At 43.2% G+C, this 23150-nt stretch overlaps 1 protein-coding gene across 19 annotated transcripts in view; it reads right to left on the reverse strand.

Moving 5' to 3' along the window:
- LOC102934171 (LIM domain containing preferred translocation partner in lipoma) overlaps positions 1 to 23150 on the reverse strand; it is a 517248-nt gene that overhangs the window by 150770 nt on the left and 343328 nt on the right. For all 19 annotated transcript variants that reach the window (XM_043522983.1, XM_043522984.1, XM_043522976.1 and 16 more), the window contains one exon: positions 5241 to 5942. In XM_043522983.1, the coding sequence (XP_043378918.1) occupies positions 5241 to 5942 (702 nt within the window). The remainder of the gene's footprint in view (positions 1 to 5240; positions 5943 to 23150) is intronic.

The following is a 23150-nucleotide window of genomic DNA, read 5'->3' on the forward strand; positions in this document are numbered from 1 at the left end:
GTATTACATATCCACAGTTGCAGATTGGTAAACCGAGGTGCACAAAGGTCAGAAAACTTGTCCAAGGTCACAGAGCAGCGCTGAGAATAGAACTCAGGAGTCCTGATTCCAACAGAACCCAGGAGTCCTGATTCCAGGAGTCCCTTATCTCAGTTCTAGATACACTGCCTCCTTCTTTCTCCTCCTTCATTTTAACACCACATAGGGTCAAATTCACCCAGGGCCTGTGCTGGAGTCCAAAGCTCAGACGTTGACCTATGGCCTCTCTGCGGTGAAAAGAGCTCCAAGGAGGGGGTCATGGTAGAGCGAGGCAAAGGTGGCTTGAGGGTGGCTGTCTACCTTCTCTGCAATGCAGAGAACCAGGCTGCTGCAGGGAAGCCCATGTCCCTATGCCACCAGGAGGGAATCTGGCCCACTGATTTTATTAATCAGCAGAGACTGAAACATCTTAGAGGATTCACAGCAAGAGCATGAGTCTCAGTTAAAACGTAACTGCTGGGTGCACCCACTTCATGCTGTGTGAGTGATGGGAGACAGTATCTTTCCTCCATAAAAAAATTATTACAAGTGGAGTGCATCAATCGTAGCCCAGGACACTGGTGAGCAGGTGTCTCGGAGCTGAAGATGGAACATCCAAGTGAATGCCTTCGCAGAAGATTTTCAGTCAGCTGGACACCCTGACTCACGCAGCGGCTTGGGAAGAGTGAGAGGCAAAATAAATAAAAACAACTGCATTATCTAGGCACCATTTTGGTCACTGGAAGCTTCACGAGACCATCATTACTGCCGATTCCAGAGGGAGATTCAGAAATGCCTACTTGCCACAGCAAGAAGACAAACTGGTTTACGCCTGTTCTCTACGAAGTGGTCACCGTTGAAACCTTGCTAAGAGGGTGAGATAATTTGTTAGCTTTACCTCATTGTTTGCAGCAGTCTCAATATTTACTGTAGGACATACCTAGAATACTGTAAATGCTGAGGTGGTGTTTAAGGCAACTGGCATGTTTTCAGGGTGCCTGAGATGCTGTTGAGGTCCAGATTTTGTGTAGACGAGGGGTGTTTTGTCCACCACCTCCCTAGGTAACCCATCCATCCTTAGAGGTTTTTAAGGCCTGGCTTGGCAAAGCCCTGGCTGGGATGATTTAGTTGGGGATTGGTCCTGCTTTGAGCAGGGGGTTGGACTAGATGACCTCCTGAGGTCTCTGCTAACTCTAATCTTCTATGATCCTAATTCATGCCTTCCTGCCACCCCTCCTCTGCGTCCTCATTTGACTCCTGATCAGGAGGAGTACAAGGTACTGGCTGCACTGAGGTGGAGCTAGAGGTAACCTTTGGTGAGGTTACTCTTGATGAGCTTTTCCCTTAGCTCGCCTGTGCACGTAAGGTTAGATACTGGGCGGCACATGGAGACGTTGGCTGTGTTGTCCAAAGGTTTCCTTAAGTACTGATTAGATTAGACAGTGCTTTAGGCAGGAGGTAGCTTTTCTTCTTGAAGGAAGTATTCACAGTCTCAGTTAGTAGGAGCCAGGACTGACTTTCACTTTCAGCCTGGATCAGAGCTGCAGGGGTGGTGTGGTTTCCCTGCAGTGCTTCCAGGACATACAGTGAAGGATCCAGATTTGGAAAGGCAAGGTGTAACATTACTGGGCCTGGGTCTGCTGTGTGGTTCCTGGTGTCCCGAGAGGCTGTCTAGGTGGCAGAAGGTCTCTGAGAAACAGGCGGATAGTTCATCATAGCATGAGGTGGTGGGCTCTGGAATTGAGTGAAGGCATTACGGGTTAACAAGGAGATTCGTGGCCTGGAATAGTACAGTGTAGATGTCTGTTGGCAGCTATGGAGGCAAAGTGGTGGGGTGTCTTTGTTTCTGATATGACCAAGGCATAGGCTTCAAAGGATTCTCGGTGTTGGAGACTGTCTGCTACTGCTTGTGTTTTCCACAGCGGATAGTTTTGTGCCAAAATATCAGTGGGCTGTGGCTGATCAGTGGTCAGTGACTCATTATGGTCTTCTGTTCCGTAACTTATGAGTGGGGTGGAGTTACCTACAGGGATGTTTTTGAATTTGACTCTACGTAGGAGGGGGCAGAACGCAGTGGGAAAAAGGGAGGATCATGTGATAAATTTTATTTGTCACAAGGTTCCACATTTTAATCACATGGTTCCGCAACTGATCATATGGATATCCCCACGACATATGACGCAGATTAGAGAGAGAGAGGCAGGAATTCCCTAGTGAAATATTAAGGTTTAAATGAGGACATATGCTTCATTAGTTCATTTCCTAATTATGACTTGGGCATTAAAATTAAGAGAATTGCTACACAAGGCAATTCAACAAAACAATTCAACACAAACTGGGACTGATCCGACTCATTTGGCATTTTCACTTCCTAAGTGCAACTCATTGTTCTGCGTGGGCTCTAAGGAACAGCACAGTCTTGGGTTTTTCGTTTGTTCCCATACCAAGCTAGATTTGCTTTGGATCAACAGCAACTTCCACATGATTAGCAAGTGGCACTTTGCCTGCTCCTGCTTCGGGCTGTCAGAGACAGAACCACCAGCCGTGATCCTCTTCCCAGGCATGTTGCAAACCAAAAGCCGTTTTTCAGCAAAAAACCGAAACATTTTGAATGAAAAATTTCAGGCAGTTCTAGTTCTAGGCCCTGGTGTGCAGCCGAGCTGAATACCACGTACTTCTGGGTGTTGCTGGATTTGTTACCACACCCCTTTCATTTTGCATGTACATTGCATTAAGAATCCACTAGTATTAATAACATTTAAAAATTATTTCATGCCCTCAGACATAAATTAATGTCCGTTTCTTACCCTGGTTTAACACTCATTTTACTCAGTTAAAGATCTCTATAAACAAACCTCAAACAAATGTGCCATACAGGTGTGTGGAGAGTAAACAAGCTAAGACCCCTTGTGCATCTGGTAAAACCAGCTGCAGCGATTTCTCCAATGGATGTCATGGCTGTAACATTTTCAGCAACTTTTCCTTGATATGAAATCATTCCAAAAAGTTAGTTCCTCTGAATAAGCCAGACTGTGAAAGTAGAGAGAGAAGATGCGGTCGAGTGAAACAATGCTGCTTTTATGGCCAATGACAAAATATTCCGATGGGGTGGGTGTAGTTACTGGACACTTCCTATTACCTTGGAAAATCTCCATCAATTCTACCCCGCTTCTTACTAATAAGTAATGCCCAGCTTCCTCCACCACTATTCAGGATAGCAGTCATGCCCATGCTGAAACTGGATAGCAGAGTGCCTGGGCAGGCTACGAAAGAAATGAAATTCCCAAAGGGATTATGTATCAATAAGTGGAAAGGATGTTTTGCAGAAGAAGTGATTTTACATTATAAATATAAACTTAAGCTAAATTGTCTTGTCCCTTCCAGCTTTGTATTGCAAATACGGCTGCAAGACTCACGCTGTTCGTGGTGAGAAGCGATTTATGTTTCCATAGAGACACTGCACTCTGGTTCTTCTCTACTGCTTGGGACATTCCTTAGCTGATGTAAACTGACGTCATCCCACTGACTTCTATGGAATCGCACCGATTTACTCCAGCGACAGATCTGGCCCAAGCAGTAGAATTCTTTTAAAAAAACAACATCAGCTCTACCTAATATCAGACATGTGACATATATAGAGTCCCCTCCCCTCCTGAGCTCACAGCTCTGCGGAAGAGAGAAAGTTAATTAGTTAGGTTGCCAGCAGACTGTATTTCAAGGACTTTTACTTGTTGCTTTGTCTATCCTGACTTGAGAAACCCTGAGCTTCCCTGCTTTGAATAGTTCCTGAATTCAGGAAACTGGAATGAAATCTGGCGACTGGAAAAGGCTGTGTGGACCGACCGAGGGCAAGGTCGACGGGAAGAGCTTTTTGTGTTTTGTTTTGTAACTATTTAGCATTTTTCTCTCAGCATTAAAAGACAAGTTCTGCACCGAGGCAGATCGAGGTAGCCTTTGACAGCAGTGCTTTCATTGGCGCGGGATCTGAGCCCAGCTGTCTTCGGGCCTCGGCGAGTGCAAAGCAATGAACGCACACAGGCATCGCTCCCGTTATGGGGAGGTTAGCGCACTCGTGGTAAAAGCACACAGCCAAGATAAAATCCAAATACACACTTACAATGGAGGGTGGAATTTGGCTCCACGTACATGAATCTCTTACCTGTGGCAACAGCAGCTTACATTTTACAAACTTAGTCACTTTTCACCGCTGATGCTGTTTTCAAACACCTCACCAAGGCCTCAGTCCTGAACCTGGATCTACACAGCCAGGTCCCTGTATCCACAGGAACAGCTTTTGAAGGAAAATGGGCTCTGCTTGTGTAGACCGGGTTCCTGGATCAAGGTCTAAGCAGTGAAACCAGACAGGTGAGTTTAACTTTCTGTGTCTAGTCAGTTTCACATTAAGAGGCCTCTTTGAAGGGCTCCTTTGCTTTGACACTTGTTGGAACGGATGGGCAGCACACATGGAAGCATTTCACGGTCGCCAAGCTTGGTGTAGGAAAACATTTGTGTGTGGTTTCAGGGATAAGGATCTTTAAGCAATGATGCACAGAATCACTTAAACCAAATTTAGTGAACAACACTGTTTTTTCCCAGCATTAAGCATGTGGACAGGAATAATTTCCCCTCTGGTAACTGGTGAACCCAACAGTGTACATGACCCCAAGTCTTTGTCAGTAATCTCTTAATCAATCTAAGGAGAACCAGGTCTGAAAGATCAGGGCATCATGAGGCCACATAATTACATGTCCTATTAATTGGGATGATGAGTTTTAAAGTTTCAGAGCTTAAAATTCCTCTGCCCTGCAGGATGAATGCTGTTGGATATCACTGCATTCCTGAAATGAGACACAGTCACCCCACAGGAAAGGTGGAATTTCTAAGACCCCAGCACTTGTATTTTCAAATCTGATGGAAGTTCCCATTTTCTACCAGTCAGTTACAAAAAAAAAAAAAAAAAAAGCCAGAAAGACAGAAAACACCAGACTTGGCTGCTTTCTGTCCCCTTTGTAGCCCTATCTCAACAGGACACAAACATGTGGTTGGCAATCCCATGAGCTCAATACAGTGAGCTTAACATGACTGAAAAACCAGCTAACGTCTTCCAACAGGTGAGCCGGCACCTCGACGAGTGCTGTTCAATAACTACCAAGACTGAAAACCACACAGCTTTTGCCATGGGCAAGACCAGGCCTGAGAATGGCTGTCTGTCTCTCTCTTACCTTTGGCTGCATGGGTGGTGGAGGAGGTGCTAACACCGGATCCGTAATGTAGGTCTTCTTTGTGCTGGGCGGTTGGTACGGCCCAGATGGATTTTGAGCCATGGTGTTAGCTGTGGGATAGGCTGGCTCGGGCTTCCAGGTGTTTTGTGGCACATAGGATGGTTCCGAGCCATTTCTTCCTCCATATCCAGGGCCTGCAGGGTAGTAAAGATCTTGATACCGCCCCTGTGAAGGTGCATAGCCATAACCAGGCTCTGAAGGACGTGCAGGCTGGGGAGCGTACCCATAGTCAGGGCCACGAGGCTGAGATGGAACATACTGTGCTGGCCCCGGGGGGCGTGCTGGCTGAGGAGCGTAGGACTGGTTTGGACCCAGGCTGCCGTACTGAACCGGCTGTGGGCCAGGTGGCTGGAAATGAGGGCTGGGCTGGGCCGTTTTCACCTGTACGTTGAACGCCGGTCGGGTGGGAGTGGACGCAGTGATATAAGAAGCTGGAACTGGTTGTGGCTGCGGTTTTAGCGTACCAACAGGAGTAACTGGGATTGGGGCGGGCGGAGCAGCAGGTTGCACTGGTGCCTTGGCAGTAGACTTCTTGGTGGCAGTGAGAGGCGGCTGGTTGGGAATGACCATCCGCTTGTGTCCAGTAACCGGGGTAGATCCCGGGGGAGAAGTAACTGGGGAGCCGGTGGGGAACCCAGAGCCCTGTGGAACAATAAGAGGAGAAAAATGTGATCACCAGCAAGAAGGAAACATACAACTGGTAAAAACAAGCAGCTAGAGTTAAATGGAAATAGGATTTTATAGCAACATCTGCACAGCCACAGAACCTGCTTAGTAAAGAAGGAATGTACCTGGGACTACACATTATAAAGTGGTAACAGCAGAGCAGGGGCAAAACCCGTGCAACAGAACAGAACGGCCAAGCAGGATATTTCATTTTTCTCTGGGATTTTGACTCTACAAAAATCTGCCTTAAACAAATGTACTTGCTGGAGAATAATACGAGGGGAACCAATGTGCATAGTTGTAAAGATTCCTGTAAAATAAGGGAGTTCTGAAATGGAGAGGACTCCGAACTGTGTTCGATCCTGCCCACTGATAAGGAAGCTCCTTTTAATACGCAGAAGGCAGTGCAAAGGGATGGATTAAAAGCAACTCCCATGGAAGTGTCCTCAAAGCAATACACATTACTCCAGATCAAATGCCAAAGGAAAATACAGAGCTATGCCAATATACACATATAAAGCCTGGTTCTGCTCTCTGTTATGCTGGTGTGAATCTGGAGTGATTGCCGTGAGGTCAAAAGGTATAAATCTAGTGTAAGCGCAGAGTGGGGCCAGCAGTCCTGAAGGCTTAAGTCCTCTGAATCCAATGTGATCAATTTATAAGGAACAGGAGTGGGATTCAAGAGACAATGATTCTGTTCACAGCTCTGCCATGGATGTGTTGTGAGATCAGGCCTGTCCCTGGGACTCAGTGGACAAATGCAGAATTAGTGAAACGACAACATCACAAGAACTGAGCAATAGACTGAGGAGATTTTAGGTCTCAGGTGTGTAAAATATTTGTTGTTTTGGTTAAGACCTATTTAACCACACTGCCTAATGAAAGGACACCTTTGCTGATGATCCAACAAATCAAAAAAGGGTGGGAAAGTTCTTAAAATTCACCTCGTTTTCTTTTAAAAAGTTTATATATTTTCCCTGCTTTCATTATATAGAGGAAGAAGCAGAAAATTGAAGAAATGCAATTTTTAAAATTTCTTTTGCTTGTCACTTTTAAATTGGTCTTAAATTGGTCTTTGAGGGGAGGGATAGCTCAGTGGTTTGAGCACTGGCCTGCTAAACCCAGGGTTTTGAGTTCAATCCTTGAGGGGGTCATTTAGGGATCTGAGGCAAAAATAAGGAATGGTACTTGGTCCTGCTGTGAAGGCAGGGAACTGGACTCGATGACCTTTCAAGGTCCCTTCCAGCTCTATGAGATAGGTATATTTATTTATTTAATGGTTTTCCAAGATTTTGTTGAGCTTTCTGCAGGAGAATGAATTTCACCCAGAATCAATTCTATAATCTAAGAGTCAATTTCAGCCTCAGTGGAGGCAGATGCAGCCCTTGTTGAAGTGAACGGACCCCAGGCTGGTCTACAGTAAGGCTGCATTCGACTTTAGGCAAATATCTGATCCCACAGATTACCAGTCCTGTATGAGTTGCTACCAAACCCCAGACAGCAGTGGAAAGAGGGGCACTATAGAATTTATAGACCCTTCGTAAGTTGCATATGTAAAAAACCATTCAACTTCCTGTACACAACACACAAAGAAAACCAATAAAAAAGAATAAGAAAATCTCAAATTCCGTCTGCCATTAGGAAGAGAATTTATAAAGATTAACTAGCATAGGGGATTTAGGTGCAAACATTTCCAAGTGTGCTGTAGTGTTTTTAAACAACTTACAGTTGCGGAGGCAACTTTGGAGCAAACCCCAATTGTGAAGGAGTCACCATAAACAAATGTAGAGAGAGAAAGGAAAACGTAGCACACACCTGATTCCAAACAAGTGAGAGAGGCGAAAGAAAACAAGGCAGTAAGCTTCAGCTGGAGAAAAATACAGCGACTGTATTTAACCCCTGACCTTCCAAACAACCATGGGATTCCTGGGAAGGACGGTAAAGTGAGCAGGGTGGAAAGATGCGGGAGTGAGCATAGAGAAGCTATGGGGAGGAAGCGACTCAGGGCCTTGCAGGTGAGGAAAGGAGCTTTTTTGCTCACCTAATGAGAAACTTTGCTTGTTGCCTGATCTATTGCGCCCAGTGAATGTGGCATTTAAGCCTAAGCATGCTAGAAACTTGCCAGTTTCTCCACGTATTTTGTTCTTGTAAATGAATATGTGTCCACCTACTGTAATGGGATGAAAGGGCCGAAACGCAGCAGAGCGTAAGTACAGTACCCCCGAGAAAGTGCTTTTTGCGGGGCAGAGTGGGGAGAAGCTGGATAATGTTTTAATGACAATGGGCTATTGGAGGAGCGGGGAAGGGGGAGAGGCCCTGTTCACCAAACCCACGCACAACTTCTGGGTTTGAAAAACAGGCTCTGAGAGAAGATAATGAGGAACTACGGCAAAAATACAAGTGGAGTTTAAATCTGCACGAAAATTCAACAGTTTTAACCCTTCCAACCCACAATATGGGATTTTTTCCCCTTTTTTATAACTTGATTTAGTGTGTTGATTACAGACCTTCTTCTTCCACCACCGCCCCCGGAGGCCAGAAACAAGGGAGACTTGGTGTTTCATAGGGAAAGCACTCTCCATCCCAGACAGCACCCTGTGCCTGTTGACTGGGGAGATATAGTCCAAAAAGGGCCCAGAATGGAGACCAAATTAACAAAGAAAAGAGCACAAGGAGCAGCTCTCCCTCTTGCAATGTGGTCTAACCATGGTTAGAGCAGGGGACCAGGAGCCAGGGGACCAGCGCTGTATTCCCTGCTCTTCCCAAGTCACTCTGTGACCTTACACAAGTAACTGAGGGGTGTACTGTGTCACTCAAACCACAGCCAGAATTCAGATGAAGGAAATCTGCACCAGGAGGAGTCACCAGAGGCATTCAGCATGACTCACCCTGAATTCCTCTGGCAGTGCTGGGGGAAGAAGGGGCAAAACCAGTTAATAGGGTGTAGTCAGAGAAAGGGGGCAGGGCTATGGCTTTTTGGGAAGTCTAGCACTGCTGAGAGCATAAGGGCTACCTGGGAGGACAAAGATAAGTCCTGTGTCTGTCTGTCCCCTGACCAGGGGCAGAAGGAGAAAAGGTCTCTTGACCCGCACAGGGCCGGCCATTATCTGGTCTTCAGCACCTCTGGTTACACACACGACTATTCACCAGTGTCTTAGCCCTCATTCTGAAATGGGGGTTCTCCAGGTTAAGGTAACACAAAGGTGGTAAGCCAGTCGGAGCTGGGGATGGTGCAGGATTCTCTCTCGGGTGGTTCATATTTAAAGGCACCGCAGAAGACGGGATTTGAAGGAGGAGAGGAAGGTGCTCAGATACCAAGGGGACATGCGTGATCTAGACAGCCAACGGCAGGCAGGTGAGCTAGTTTAGATGGATTTGTCTATGTATATGTGGGCGTGTCAGCTAGACAGAGGGATTACTATAATGAAGGGAGAGGGGACAGTTCCGCACATACCGTAAGCAGCGGCCCAGAAGTACACATGAAGGAATGAGTGGAGAAAAAAAGAGGGCTCTTGGAAGCTTATGTATGTATCCCTCTTTCCAGCAACTCTTGCGTGGCCTGCTTCAAAAGCAGCACATTTGTGAGTGACCAATCACACCAAAACATACCTGTGGCATTCGCTAAGGTTGTTTCCACACTAATGCAGGTTATTCTGCTGTTTGCGTACTAGGGGAAAGCACCTAGTGCACTTCGGAAATGCAAATTACGATCATGTCCGTTACCATCACCTCCTTCTTGCAAATTAATATTGCAAAGAGAGTAAACCAGAAACCCCACATGCTAGCAAACAGGGTTGAAGAGAGATAAACAAACGCAGGAAGGAATTACATTCAGAACCACCTCTACTGTCAGAAAGAAAACAAAATCAGAGGTTTTTTTAAGACAGGGGAAAAACCCAAGAGCCTTGTTAAACACAGATGGAAGTAACCTAAATGTACTGCCTCGTCTATGAATGAGTTCGTCCAGCAGCAGAAAGATGAACTAATGGTCACAAAATCAAGTGAAGCTGCGTTCAGTGCACAAGGAGAAAAATACTTAAGTAGACAATACCTTGGTTTAGGTTAAGGGAATCATTTAAATCAGCAACTACAGTCCTGTCTTTTTAAATAAAGTGAAAGTGTATACATTTCTGCATATATATTAAGCCTTTCCATGTGCAGCAGACAATCAAGAGGATACAATGCTGGCTGTACAAAGGGTTCAGGATGGCCTGGAGAGCCGGATTTTCAAAGTTGCTGATTTGCACTTCTTAGGGCTACCAAGATGCATTTCCAAAGCATAAAGGTCGACGCGAATACTGACTGTCATACAAGTTATTTATGCATGCTTAAATTTAGACTAATTAGATGTCTCACTTTGAAGAGTCCTATCTTCATTCTTAGGTGCCTAAATACTTTTAAAAATCCAGCCCAAAGAATTTACAGTCCAATAAAAACATGTTAATCCAGTAGATTGATTTATTCTCTATCAAGATCCCACTGCAAATTTGTATTTCATTTCCAAGAAACGCAAATGTCTTTATGGCATGCACTGTGCACAAATCAGCAGCTACACTCCTATGGTACAGCTGTATTTGTGTGGATACAGCTTTAATAGCTAGCTACCCAGGCAGCAGCCAGGTATTTGAGGAGTACTCCCAGACATTTCACTGAAAGAATCACGGAGAAGTCTAATAGTCTTTGTCTCAGGCTGGATTGAAAAGAAGGGGCCCAGGCTTTGCATATGCCATGAAGCAACCAGAGGAACACTAGATAGTTCTCAATTTTATTTCTTCTCCCCCATTGCCCCCCTCTGCACCTGCTGCAGAATTCAGGTGGGTCAGATGGGGAGGAGGGGAGTCATCAGCATGGTCATTACTGTTTCCGCTAAAAATTTCTTGTGGACTCGGACATGACACTAGATTGAAACATAAGGAAGGAAGTGATGGAGGAAGGAGGATGACAACAACCAGGCCTCCAACCCTTTATCTTGGAGGACAACTTCCAGCTATTTACAAGTGCAGAGCAAAACCAGACAAAAATCTTAATTCTGTGCTCAGCACATGGACCAAATGATGTGGGTAAATCACAGTCTTCCATTTACAGCACTGCATTCATTCTGGAGAGCTAAGGGACATCTAAGAAGCGCAGAAGCCTATCAGGCTATTGCTGTAATTTCATCAACACACCCAATTTGTTCCCAGTGTACCTCTGGCATGGTCACTAGCATTATACCAGGGATGAACTGAGCTTATCTTCTTTGGGTCCAGATTTACTTTAGATTTGTTTTCCCCGGTGATGGAATTGCGGGTTCCAAGAAAACATTGCCACAAGACTATTCCTGCTTTGAGCTTTTTGGGTGATAAAACTATCACCTAATATGAATGAGGAAGATTACTTGAGAGATGGCGTGGCTTCCAAAAGAAGGACATATTAATTTGGATAAGTAAGCTGACCTAATGACCATGGAATTACTGGTGTTAAAATGATTGTCCATATCTGACTCATTGGATCTCAAACTTTGCCCAGAAAGGTTCCCAATTTCATTATCGAAACCAAAGCAATATTTTAGCCACTGAACAGCATAAGGGACCACGGTGTCATCACCTTTTACATCAAATCAACACATGAATAGTTGACCTAAATACTTTTAACTTTGCTGGACAACAAAAGGACATCGCTTTAGTTTAATTCATTGAGAAATCTTGTTATGATTAAAATGGACTTGTCTTGCAAATCCACCAGTCTGGTTCAGCTGAACTGAGCCATCTACCATAAATTGCATGACATTGCCACATAAATGCATGACATTGCCACATAAAAACAAATACTTTGATAGATCTTGGCCAAAATGCAACAAAGGTTGTTGACCATAAACATAAACAACTAAACCTTCCATCAACCCATCTCGTGATATTCCAATAACTTCCATCCCTTATGACTGCAAAGAGAAAACAGAGCCATTTTGGACTCCAGAACTGTGTGGCAATGGCTTTCTACATTTGCTGAATTTGTGGCTTATAGGCTCAACAGTAAATATCAAGAGCTGGCATGCCAGAGTCCGTCCGTCCGTCCCCCGTCAGCTCTGAAGGCAAAACTGCTGAATACAACCCAGGAACAGATTACCACAAACGGGATGAAGTGATGCCACGTGAACAAGTCAGTACATGCAGAGGAATGGAGAAACAAGCTCAGGAACATGGGTTTTGCAGAAGGATGTCAGTTTAGCAATGCAAGGAGGCTCATCGTTGCTGAACGTCATGCTGCTAACGTTGTACCTTGCTTGGCATAGGCAAGTAATTGCTTTGCCAGCCACAGGTGAAACTCCCCACCCCCATATAAGCAAAGTATTGGTAAGCGAAGTATTTTATGACTGATGCTATTACTAAGCATAGCAAAGCTTATACACTTAAGTATCATTATTAAGCCATCCTCAGACTTATGAACTTTTATTGCTACAATATGATATTTATAGTTGAATGGAAATAGGATTCAAGATACTGTAGTTCATAGTTATGATGAGGGCGAAAAGGAATGTACAGAGAATGCAGCTATCCCTATGACTATCTGTAATGAACATATGAGCTACAGAAAGTGAGAGTATGTGTGTATATATATATATATATATATATATATATAAAACAGACACCCAAACCCACACATCCCTTTTGGAACAGTACTGTAGAACTTAATAGAAAATTATAGCATTTCTTTAGGGGTTTTAAGCCATCCCACAGAAATCTATAGCAGGCATAGAATTCTATATTAAATTCTACTGAAGAGTCATCCTCCCATCTCTTCTCACCCCACCCCACCCCCCAAAAATTACAAAAATGAAATAATTTTCCACTAAATTCTGTAGGTGTCTTTTTAAAAGAGCAATTTCTATAAAACATTTTTGGTTTCATCCCCTTTAAACTTTATATGGCATTAAAATGATGCGTATTTACTCACATGAAGATAATGAAATACATATATACTCATACAGCAGTTGCTTTGAGTTTTTATTACTTAATTTCATATTTCTTGTTCAGGATTCCATTTATTTGTAATATCACTTGCACTTAATTTTAAATTTATTCATATTTTCAAACTCAAAGAGCCAATTGCCCCAACTTTAAAAAAAAAAGAAATCTTTCCACAAAAAATCTGAATGATGATGTTGTCTCGTCACTTCCTGTGCAACCATCTGTTTTTGTTCCTCTTTTCCATACCTTCTTGCACTCTATGCACACAGGAGTGCAGAAGAGTAAAAGCAGCAGTGGACTAGCCTGTGCTCTTGTAACATCTGCTTTCTTGAAGTTCAATCATGGTAGTGAACCGCTCATCTGCCAATACTGATAGTGAGCTACAAAATTATTTAAATTACTAGCACGAATGTTTTTTTTTTCTTTTTTACCCAGCGTGAACACCCACCTTTTCGGCTGACCGATGATTTCCAGCCAGCAAACCAGATTTGAGTATCGTAGTTTGTCCAATGGCTCCATTTGATTCTAGCCCACTGCCCGTGTAAACGGTGTTCTTTTACTTAACAGCTCTGTCTATGCTATCATAGAGAGTTAAAGTATTTTAATGTCCACAATGATCTCAGCTTCCAAGTAAGAAATTCATAAGTATATCTGATTTGAGAGAGAGAGAGAGAGAGAGAGAGAGAGAGAGAGAGAGTGTGTGTGTAAACAACATATAACTTATACACATAATTGAACATGTGGTGTAGAAATTTTACACATTGGGATGAAACCATATTATATATGTATATTAGTTTCATCCCCATATATGTAATTTCACCACATATTCAGTTATATGCATATGTTTTAACAAACAGACAGACACAAACACTATATATACATACCGCCCTGCATACATATATTACATTCTGGACCCGATGGGGCAAGCTGACCCACCACAACATGTTCAAGGGTCAGTCCGAGGACCAATTCTATTCAACTTATTCATAAACGATCTGGAGAAAGGGGTAAACAGGGAGGTGGCAAAGTTTGCAGATGATACTAAACTGCTCAAGATAGTTAAGACCAAAGCAGACTGTGAAGAACTTCAAAAAGATCTCACCAAACTAAGTGACTGGGCAACAAAACGGCAAATGAAATTTAATGTAGATAAATGTAAAGTAACGCACACTGGAAAAAATAACCCCAACTATAAATACAATATGATGGGGGCTAATTTAGCTACAGCTAATCAGGAGAAAGATCTTGGAGTCATCGTGAATAGTTCTCTGAAGACGTCCACGCAGTGTACAGCGGCAGTCAAAAAAGCAAACGGGATGTTAGGAATTATTAAAAAAGGGATAGAGAATAAGATGGAGAATATCTTATTGCCCTTATATAAATCCATGGTACGCCCACATCTTGAATACTGCGTATAGATGTGGTCCCCTCATCTCAAAAAAGATATACTGGCATTAGAAAAGGTTCAGAAAAGGGCCACTAAAATGATTAGGGGTTTGGAACGGGTCCCATATGAGGAGAGATTAAAGAGGCTAGGACTTTTCAGCTTGGAAAAGAAGAGACTAAGGGGGGATGTGATAGAGGTCTATAAAATCATGAGTGGTCTGGAGAAAGTGAATAAGGAAAAGTTATTTACTTGTTCCCATAATATAAGAACTAGAGGCCACCAAATGAAATTAATGGGCAGCAGGTTTAAAACAAATAGAAGGAAGTTCTTCTTCACACAGTGCAGAGTCAACCTGTGGAACTCCTTGCCTGAGGAGGTTGTGAAGGCTAGGACTATAACAGGGTTTAAAAGAGAACTGGATAAATTCATGGAGGTTAAGTCCATTAATGGCTATTAGCCAGGCTGGGCAAGGAATGGTGTCTCTAGCCTCTGTTGTCAGAGGGTGGAGATGGATGGCAGGAGAGAGATCACCTGATTATTACCTGTTAGGTTCACTCCCTCTGGGGCACCTGGCATTAGCCACTGTCAGTAGACAGGATACTGGGCTGGATGGACCTTTTGTCTGACCCAGGATGGCCATTCTTATATTAATTTAAAATTCAGAATAGTGTTAAAACAAATCTGGGAAAATGAAAGAGAAGCATAATTTTGTTACAACACAGAATACCATCTAGCAAACAGTGATACTCAAGTAAAAAGCTATCTAGATACTCAGAGAACACTGTTTCTTTATTAAATTATATGGGAATTATGGTCATTTCCTAACAATTTCATAGAAATGGGCTATATTATTCAATTTGTTGCTAATAAGGTATTTACTTAAAGACACATTACTTTGATAGAAATGTAGCATCTGGTCTGGTACTTTTGTTTTCCAGACATCATATCAACCTAAAATGTCTATGTAAAGTAATAATGGATTCTTGCCTCACTTGGAGATTGCATTATCAATTAATCTAGTTTTCCTAAATCTGCCCAGGGAAACAAAATCCACCCACTGGCAATTGTAATTCTAATATAAAAAACCTAACAGCTCCTTCCCATTTGTCTCCAGAACGGAGACATGAATTTGTCAGACGGGTACATATTGCTGAATGAGGTGACTACTTATTCTGAAAATCAACTTTTTTCCAGACCACTTAATATCATGCCTTAGTTTAATACCCGGTTTCTTTATACACTGCACTTCTCCCAGCTCAGCAGCTTTTTAAAAAGAAGTCAATTAAACTTCAGCAATGATGACCTAATGAGCCCTATTCGGTAATGATTTATAATTTTCTTCACTGATACTGTGTCTTAAATCAAAATCAGATCTCAAGACTTTTGCTTCATGACTACTGATTGAGCTAAAAGTATCAGGGTGGAATTTAGCTAAGAGCTAGAACATTCTATAAATACCTACAGTACCTGGGTTACATTTAAAAAGACATATCAGGCCAGATTATGAGCTCAGCTACACCGGTGTCAATGTAAAGTAAATCCATTGACTTCAATTTACGTTGGTTTTACAAAGGTGTAACCGATCAGAACCCGGCTCATTGTTCCCTACACATTCCCCGCCTCTCTCCCCCTGAAATGTATTGCAGGTTTCTATGCAAACTGTAATGAACCTCACAGATAACACCTCCTCTAGGTAATAATTATCATGCTCCGCCGAAAAATGAACAGGAAAAAAGATCTCTTCTTTTCAGATTGCTGTAACCTAAACCAAAGCAAATGGAATTTATAATCTATGCTAAATATAGGGTGCACTGGCATCAGACTGCAGCACCTCTGAGAAGTGAATCAAATGCATAATAGCAATGGTATCTAACAATGAATCTCTCTAGGTCAACCGTTCATTGGGACCCATACACAATTACACAAAATACTTTTGCACATGGAATTCAAAACTCGCCATCTAATTTAAGACAGAAATTCTCCTCAGCCTCCATTTCTGTTACATCAATGTATGTTGTTTCTACTAAAATTTTTATGTATTTACTGACAATAACATCTAAATTATGAATTCATGTGGTAGCTGTATAAATACATACTGATGGCTATTGGGATTTATAGCCTAACTGGTTTTGACATTTTAAACTTCACAATTTGAAACAATGACTTTCTAGCCCAGGGGAAGAAGCTTTGGGACTTAAAAGAGTAGAGATTCTAGCTACCTGAGCAGCTTGGCTCCCATAATGTTCTAACAAGAGACAGGCCCCATCCAAAGACCCAAAAACTCTGAAAAACACTGGGTCCAGAGCCAAGTGTTGCAGCTTTCATGTACATTTGTCTTGGGCCAAAGCAAAACTCCAGATCTGAACATTGAGGTGGGGGGGGTGTTTAGGTTTGGAACCATTTCTAGCTCGCACATGTCAAAAATTCCTGGCATCCTAAGAAGTCAATGAATCTCTCCTACTTATAACCCATAAAAATTCACTGAGAGACCCGGTCATTAAAACACAAAGCAATGCCATTCGATAAGCTTTCAGAAATGTAATTCTAGTCTTTGTGGACTCTTTGAATTCTCTAAATGAGTCATGGGCATCTCTGTGGAATTGTAAAAAAAACGAAGGTTAAAGCAGATTAATTCCGGCCCCCCTCCCCCCCCGCCCCTTGAATTTACAAGTACAGCTGTAAAGTGTGGTTTGCCAGAGAAAAGATCTAGCTGCAGAGCACAGCTTCTCTTGCCCGGACCAAGAAAGCTGCCCAAAGCTCACCTTTGCCGACAAGCTAGAGATAAACCACGTTAAAGAAAAACGTAATTTTTAAAGCCTCACAGGGCGAGTAATGTAAAAATCAATATTCCACTTAAACGGCACAAAGCGGGCTTTGTCAAAGGCCGAAGGATCAGGGCTGCGCTACGGTCAGCCACACGAGGCAACAGACAGGAGGGAGGAGAAAGATCAGGGATATTGTACCAGGAGCAGGGACAGGGGAAATAAGACCCAAAGCAATCAAAGGGTTAAAACAAAGAGAGATCAGTGAAAGAGGCAGCCCGGGTGGCTTTGAGGGTCAGGTTGGAATTTCTGTCAGGTGGAGTGTACTGGTGAAATTTACCCTATCCCCAAAGCCCCCCTAGGGCCAGGGTGAGGGGCTGCCTGTTTACGTCTCCTCCTGCCCGGGGGCTTTCTGCACCATCCTACGGAGTTATAGCCCTGCTTGGCAATTCTACAGGACGGTGAAAATAAACCCAGAAAGGAATTATTCCGTGTTCATTCTATGAGCCAGATCCTCTGCTTGTGTAAACTGTTGCAGGTCCATTCAGGTCATACTAATTTACACCGGCTGAGGATATGGACCTATAGATTTTAGAGTAATTTCCATAAAATCCAGTCAATGTTACCAGTTCTTGTTTCAAGTCTAATAATAGTTGGTGCTTTCCTTAAACTCCAGATCCTGGAATCACAGGATTACTTGAGACTCTCTCTTTCTTTCTAAAGCTTGACAATGTGCCCAAAGTGACCCCTAAAGCCGCGGTTCTCAACCAGGGGTACGTGTACCCCTGGGTGTACGCAAGGGTCAACAAGGGGGTACATCAACTCATCTAGATATTTGCCTAGTTTTAAAACAGGCCCCATAAAAAGCACTAGCAAAGTCAGGACAAACTAAAATTTCATATGGACAATGACTTGTTTCTACTGCTCTATATACTACACACTGAAATGTAAATAGAATATTTATATTCCAATCGATTTATTTTATAATTATATGGCAAAAATGAGGATGTAAGCCATTTTTCAGTAACAGTGGGCTGTGACACTTTTGTATTTTTATGTCTTATTTTGTAAGCAAGTAGTTTTAAGTGAGGTGAAACTTGGGGGTACGCAAGACAAATCAGACTCCTGAAAGGGGTACAGTCATCTGGAAAGATTGAGAGCCACTGACCAAAATAGTCAAAAGTCAGAAGGAAAATAAAAAATGAATCTCAAATTCAGGGTATTTCTTGGCTTTAAATCATTAGATTTTTTTTTTAATCTCATGATTTTGCACGGTCTGACGTGAATTTTTGAACAGCTGGGATTGGCAATACCAAACTCTTTTACATTTCTATTGGTTTTATCCCTATCAACTTCTCTTGGACTTTTCCACGAGGCGAGGAAAGAGACTGGAAGAATGAAGAAATAAGAGGGTATTATTAGAAAAGGACACATTCTGCTGTCTGTTCTTTTGTGGCAATTTTTTTTAAAAAAAATCCCTACTGCATTGTTTCCCATAAGTGGAAACAGATTTTCTTTCTTAAAAAAATATTCTTAAACAGAAAATCTCCTTAGTCAGATTCAGCAGCAGATTAATCACTTTTGCAACCCACAAAAAAAAAAAGTTTTCTGGAAAGCATAACTGTCTGTAAATGACAACATTACTCTCTCTGCTGCTAAGACGCCTACAAGTTCTCTCACTTCCATGACTCAGCACCAGAGAAAAGAAAGAGAATAAGGAGTGAACTTTCCTATTGAACAAAAAATGTTAAAAACAGAACCCACCTCCCTCCCTCCCCTGAAAAAAAAAAACCTTGATGCAAAACCAAACTCTCTGCCCATCAATCTTGCTCCCATTTAAATCAATTACAAATATCCCAAAGACTTTAAAGAGGAGTTGGGTCAGGCATCAAAATTAAAAGGCATGCAAATATTGAAGAGCCTTCCTTCCCCCCCCCTTTCTCCAAATGAGTATGTCTGTTTCAACAAAGAGGAATTTTATCTCCGTTTATCTCCTGTGTTGGTCTAATTTGGTAGACAAATGAGTTGAAATTTTGCTTGCCTGAAATGAAAATTTCCAGGAGTTCTAAAACAACCACAAAAACAAATCACAGAGACTGATGGTGAGAGGAGGGGAATTTTATTGGGACTTTCCCTAGTGCAGTATGGTTGTCCTCTGATCTAGCCATGTAAACAGCTCACAGATTAAATGCTGCTTTAGAAAACGGAGTGAGCAAGGTCTCTGCTTTCCTTCTCTGGAGTCTCCGGGGGCAGACCCTTTGAATCTAAGGGAAATTCTTAGCTGGGATGAAGCTGTGAAAAGTATACTGAGTGAGGCTCGTACACTGGGTGGCTCTTCAGATGCCTGCATGTGAACTCACGTTGACACTGTGGTGACAGGTGCCTCGGAAATGCTGACAGGAGACAGGGAGAGTATCTGGGTACCTCTTATGCTACCCTACCACAGTCCCAGCATACAGGGTGGATGGGACCCTAGTTAAGAGGGCAATATTAGTTTACCTACCAAAGAGAGACACTATGGAGCCATGGGGAGAAAGAGCTGACTTCGCTACCCAACTTCATGGGGGCACAATCCTAATTTGAGTTCCACTCCCAATAGTGTCTTCTACCATCTGCGGAGGGGATGGGGTCACCTGGAACTTCTGTTCCTGAATGCGGGCAATGCAGCTACCTCTGCCAAAGGCCTACCCCAAATGCCTCCTTGATGAACTGCCCTGTCTATTAACAGCTGGGAGTCCTCCTGGAGTCCCTGTCACTAATTGATCTCTACACCAGTGGAGTTAACCCAAGGAGGGACTTGGCCCGTTCCTGTGCTATCAGGGAGTTGTGATTATTTAAACCTTTTCATGCTGGAAACCATAAATGAAAGACATTAGCCATTAAAGTTGAAATTTAAAGCATTGCCCTGGGGTAAAGGCTTTTTCTAAGGCACTAACACTATTAGGTCTTTAATCTTTCCACTGTTAAGATTAATGTACTGTACAATATATACGAACACTGTCAGCTTGCACATCATCATCCCAGGCCATCTATGCAGCGGATATTGAGGAAAGAAAGTATAGAATCCAGCCATCGGTAAAATCCAGCAAAAGCAGGAAAAATAATTTCTTCCTTTATTCCATTGCTGAGAATACAGAATTTTCTGACCAGTCTTTGGGGAAAAAATGCTGAGGAACAAGATGCTTTGTTCATGAATTTCACATAATCTAAAGGCAGGTCACAACCATCATCACACCATGGTTCTGAAGCCACCACACCCAGGCACTCTGTGCTTCTCTCCTGAGCCTCATGTCTCAGGCAGAGCACTGATCCCAGGAGAGCACCCTATGCTCCCTGATGTATGACCCGGTGGCAAAGGGAATGCTGAGCTAATGAACTGGGACTATTGCTCTCCAGCTCTAAGGATAAGAATTACCAGACTAAATGGACCAGACATTTCCTCTGCCATATTCAGAGTCCCTAATTTTTCACAGCCAAGTGCCTTGAAACTTTGGAAGGTAAGGGAGAGCCAGCAAAGGGCAGTGGTAAAAGTAACAGACACCATGCACCAACACACACTCACGGATTCTCACGGATTGTATACCCACTGCCACAGACAATATGATTAATCCCAGAGGACACCAGTGGTTTCACATTCCATGCAGGCAGAAGACATCAATTGCTTAGGACAGCAGAATGTTTAGAGATTTGAACAGCAACACCTCTAGCATCAGGTGCTGATGAGAGAGAGATGAAATGGCATGATGCTCTGAATCCAAACGGCCCTACCTAGCCTCTGTATTTCCCAGGAAAAAAATCCCTTAGAACGGTATAGGAATGAACAGTAGCAGACCCAGAGCCCGCTTCTTGAAGCTGTGCCGTTCCTCTGGTGACTTACAGATTTCTAGGGCCAAATTCACCATCACCACATCGGCTTAGACCAGCCACAATACTACGAGGCAAGTACCTAACTATTAATTGCTACGATTATTCCACCACCCAAAATATTCACAGATTTCCTTTGCAAAAGGCTTAAATTCCTGCTCGGACACCTGGATAATTCCAAACTAACCATTAAAATAAGAATTGTTTGAAAGCAACACAGCTTGCAGAGAGATCATAGACGTCTAGGTCTGGAAGGGACCTCGATAGGCCATCTAGTCCTGTCCCCTGCACTGAGGCAGGGTCAAGTATGATCTAGAACAGTGGCTCTCATCCTTTCCAGACTACTGTACCCCTTTCAGGAATCTGATTTGTCTTGCTTATCCCCAAGTTTCACCTCACTTAAAAACTTACAAAATTGCTTAGAAAATTAGACATAAAAATACAAGTGTCCCAGCACCCACTGTTACTGAAAAATCGCCTACTTTCTCATTTTACCATATAATTATAAAATCAACTGAATTGTAAATATTGTACTTACACTGCAGTGTATAGTATATAGAGCAGTATAAACAGATCATTGTCTGTACGAAATGTTAGTTTGTACTGACTTTACTGGTGCTTTTTATATAGCCTGTTGTAAAACTAGGTAAATATGTAGATGAGTTGATGTACTGCCTGGAAGACCTCTGCATTCTGTCAGGGGTACATGTACCCCTGGTAGGGAACCACTGATCTAGACCTGCCTTGACAGGTGTTTGTCTAACCTGTTCTTAAAAATCTCCACTGATGGAGGTTTCTGCCAGGCTCTCAAAACACTTTAGCAACTATCATACCTTTTAGCCTTGAACATCCTTGTCAAGTGGAAAGTATTTTTACCCTCGTTTTACAAATGGAGAAACTGAGGCACTGGGAGGCGAAGTGGCTTGTTCATGGGGCGAGAGTAAATTTGGAACAGAACCCAGGAGCCCTGGTGACTCCCAGTCCCCCTGCTCTCACCACTCAACCATATCATAAGCACAAAGACAAGATCATCGGTTTGCCTGCCTTTTTCCTCCAGAGCCTGGACAGATGGTGCTGGAGGGATTTGAACTGCATTGTTTGAAACACTATCACTGAGAAATATGTTCAGAGATGAAGACTCAGATGTAAACAAAATGGCTTATTTCAAACAAGTAAAAACAAGTAAAAACGTTTCCTTGCAGGAAACTTACACGGAGGAAGAGCCTACATCCCTCCCCCCCACTTCGTCCTTTTTTAAGTGGTGTCTGGAAATAAGCCCATCAGACGGCGGAGCTGCTCCCTGTATCACAGTGGCAGATGGCAAGCAAGGCTCAGGACTCAAGTTCTAATTCTGCAGAGCTGCGTGGTGAATTCTGCGACGAGGAAGAAAACACAACACGTGCAGGCTGCCGTCTGCACTCTCATAAATCGCGAGCAGCACAAGTTGTTCTGAAAGCAAGAGTCAATTGCCTGTCGCCTTATTTCTGTACATTTCCTGCAGGGGTCTCACTCAATAAGCGAGAATAAATGTAAGGGCGAGAGTCCCTATTAGGAGCAGCCTCGTCAGCATCGCCCAGCCAAGCATTTACGTCATCAGCATGCCAATTTAATCAGACCTGAGCAGTGATACTATAAATGGATTACCATGCCAGCTAGTGTGGTTACCGAGGTAACTCAGCCTTTTGTGCCATGGATACAATCGGCTTAATGATAATAAAAACCTCAGCACAAATGAAACAGAAGGGAAAACCTGGCAGGGCTGAGGCATACACAAGCCCCCCTCCCCCCTCCCCGCTGCTTGCTGCAATGAAATTAAGTGCCGCTGTGATTTGTATGCACAGCATTCCCATAGGGAACAAGTAAGTAAATAGAACCGGCGGAAATAATTAATGTGGGCCTGCGACTAATGCCGTCAGCGTTACTTAGTCATTTCACAAACAGTGGATGAGAGAGCGCGATGCTCCACCTGCGCTGAGCAGCTCACAGGGAACTTCAGGGAAATATCTGCCCGCCGCCAGTCAGTACTAACTCTTGGTCCTTAGTTCTCACAGCTCGTTACAAAGGTGGGCCAGGGCCATTACCCCATTGGACACACTGGGGAAAGTGAAGAAGTGAGACACTAAATGACTCGGGGCGCCATGGTCATGCAGAGGATCTCGAGCATGGTTACATCACTCCGGTTTCCAGACAGCCAGTCCCATGCTGCCTCCCTGGACAAGTCACA

This window comes from Chelonia mydas, chromosome 9 (genome assembly GCF_015237465.2).
Source record: "Chelonia mydas isolate rCheMyd1 chromosome 9, rCheMyd1.pri.v2, whole genome shotgun sequence".
NCBI classification, from domain to species: domain Eukaryota; kingdom Metazoa; phylum Chordata; order Testudines; family Cheloniidae; genus Chelonia; species Chelonia mydas.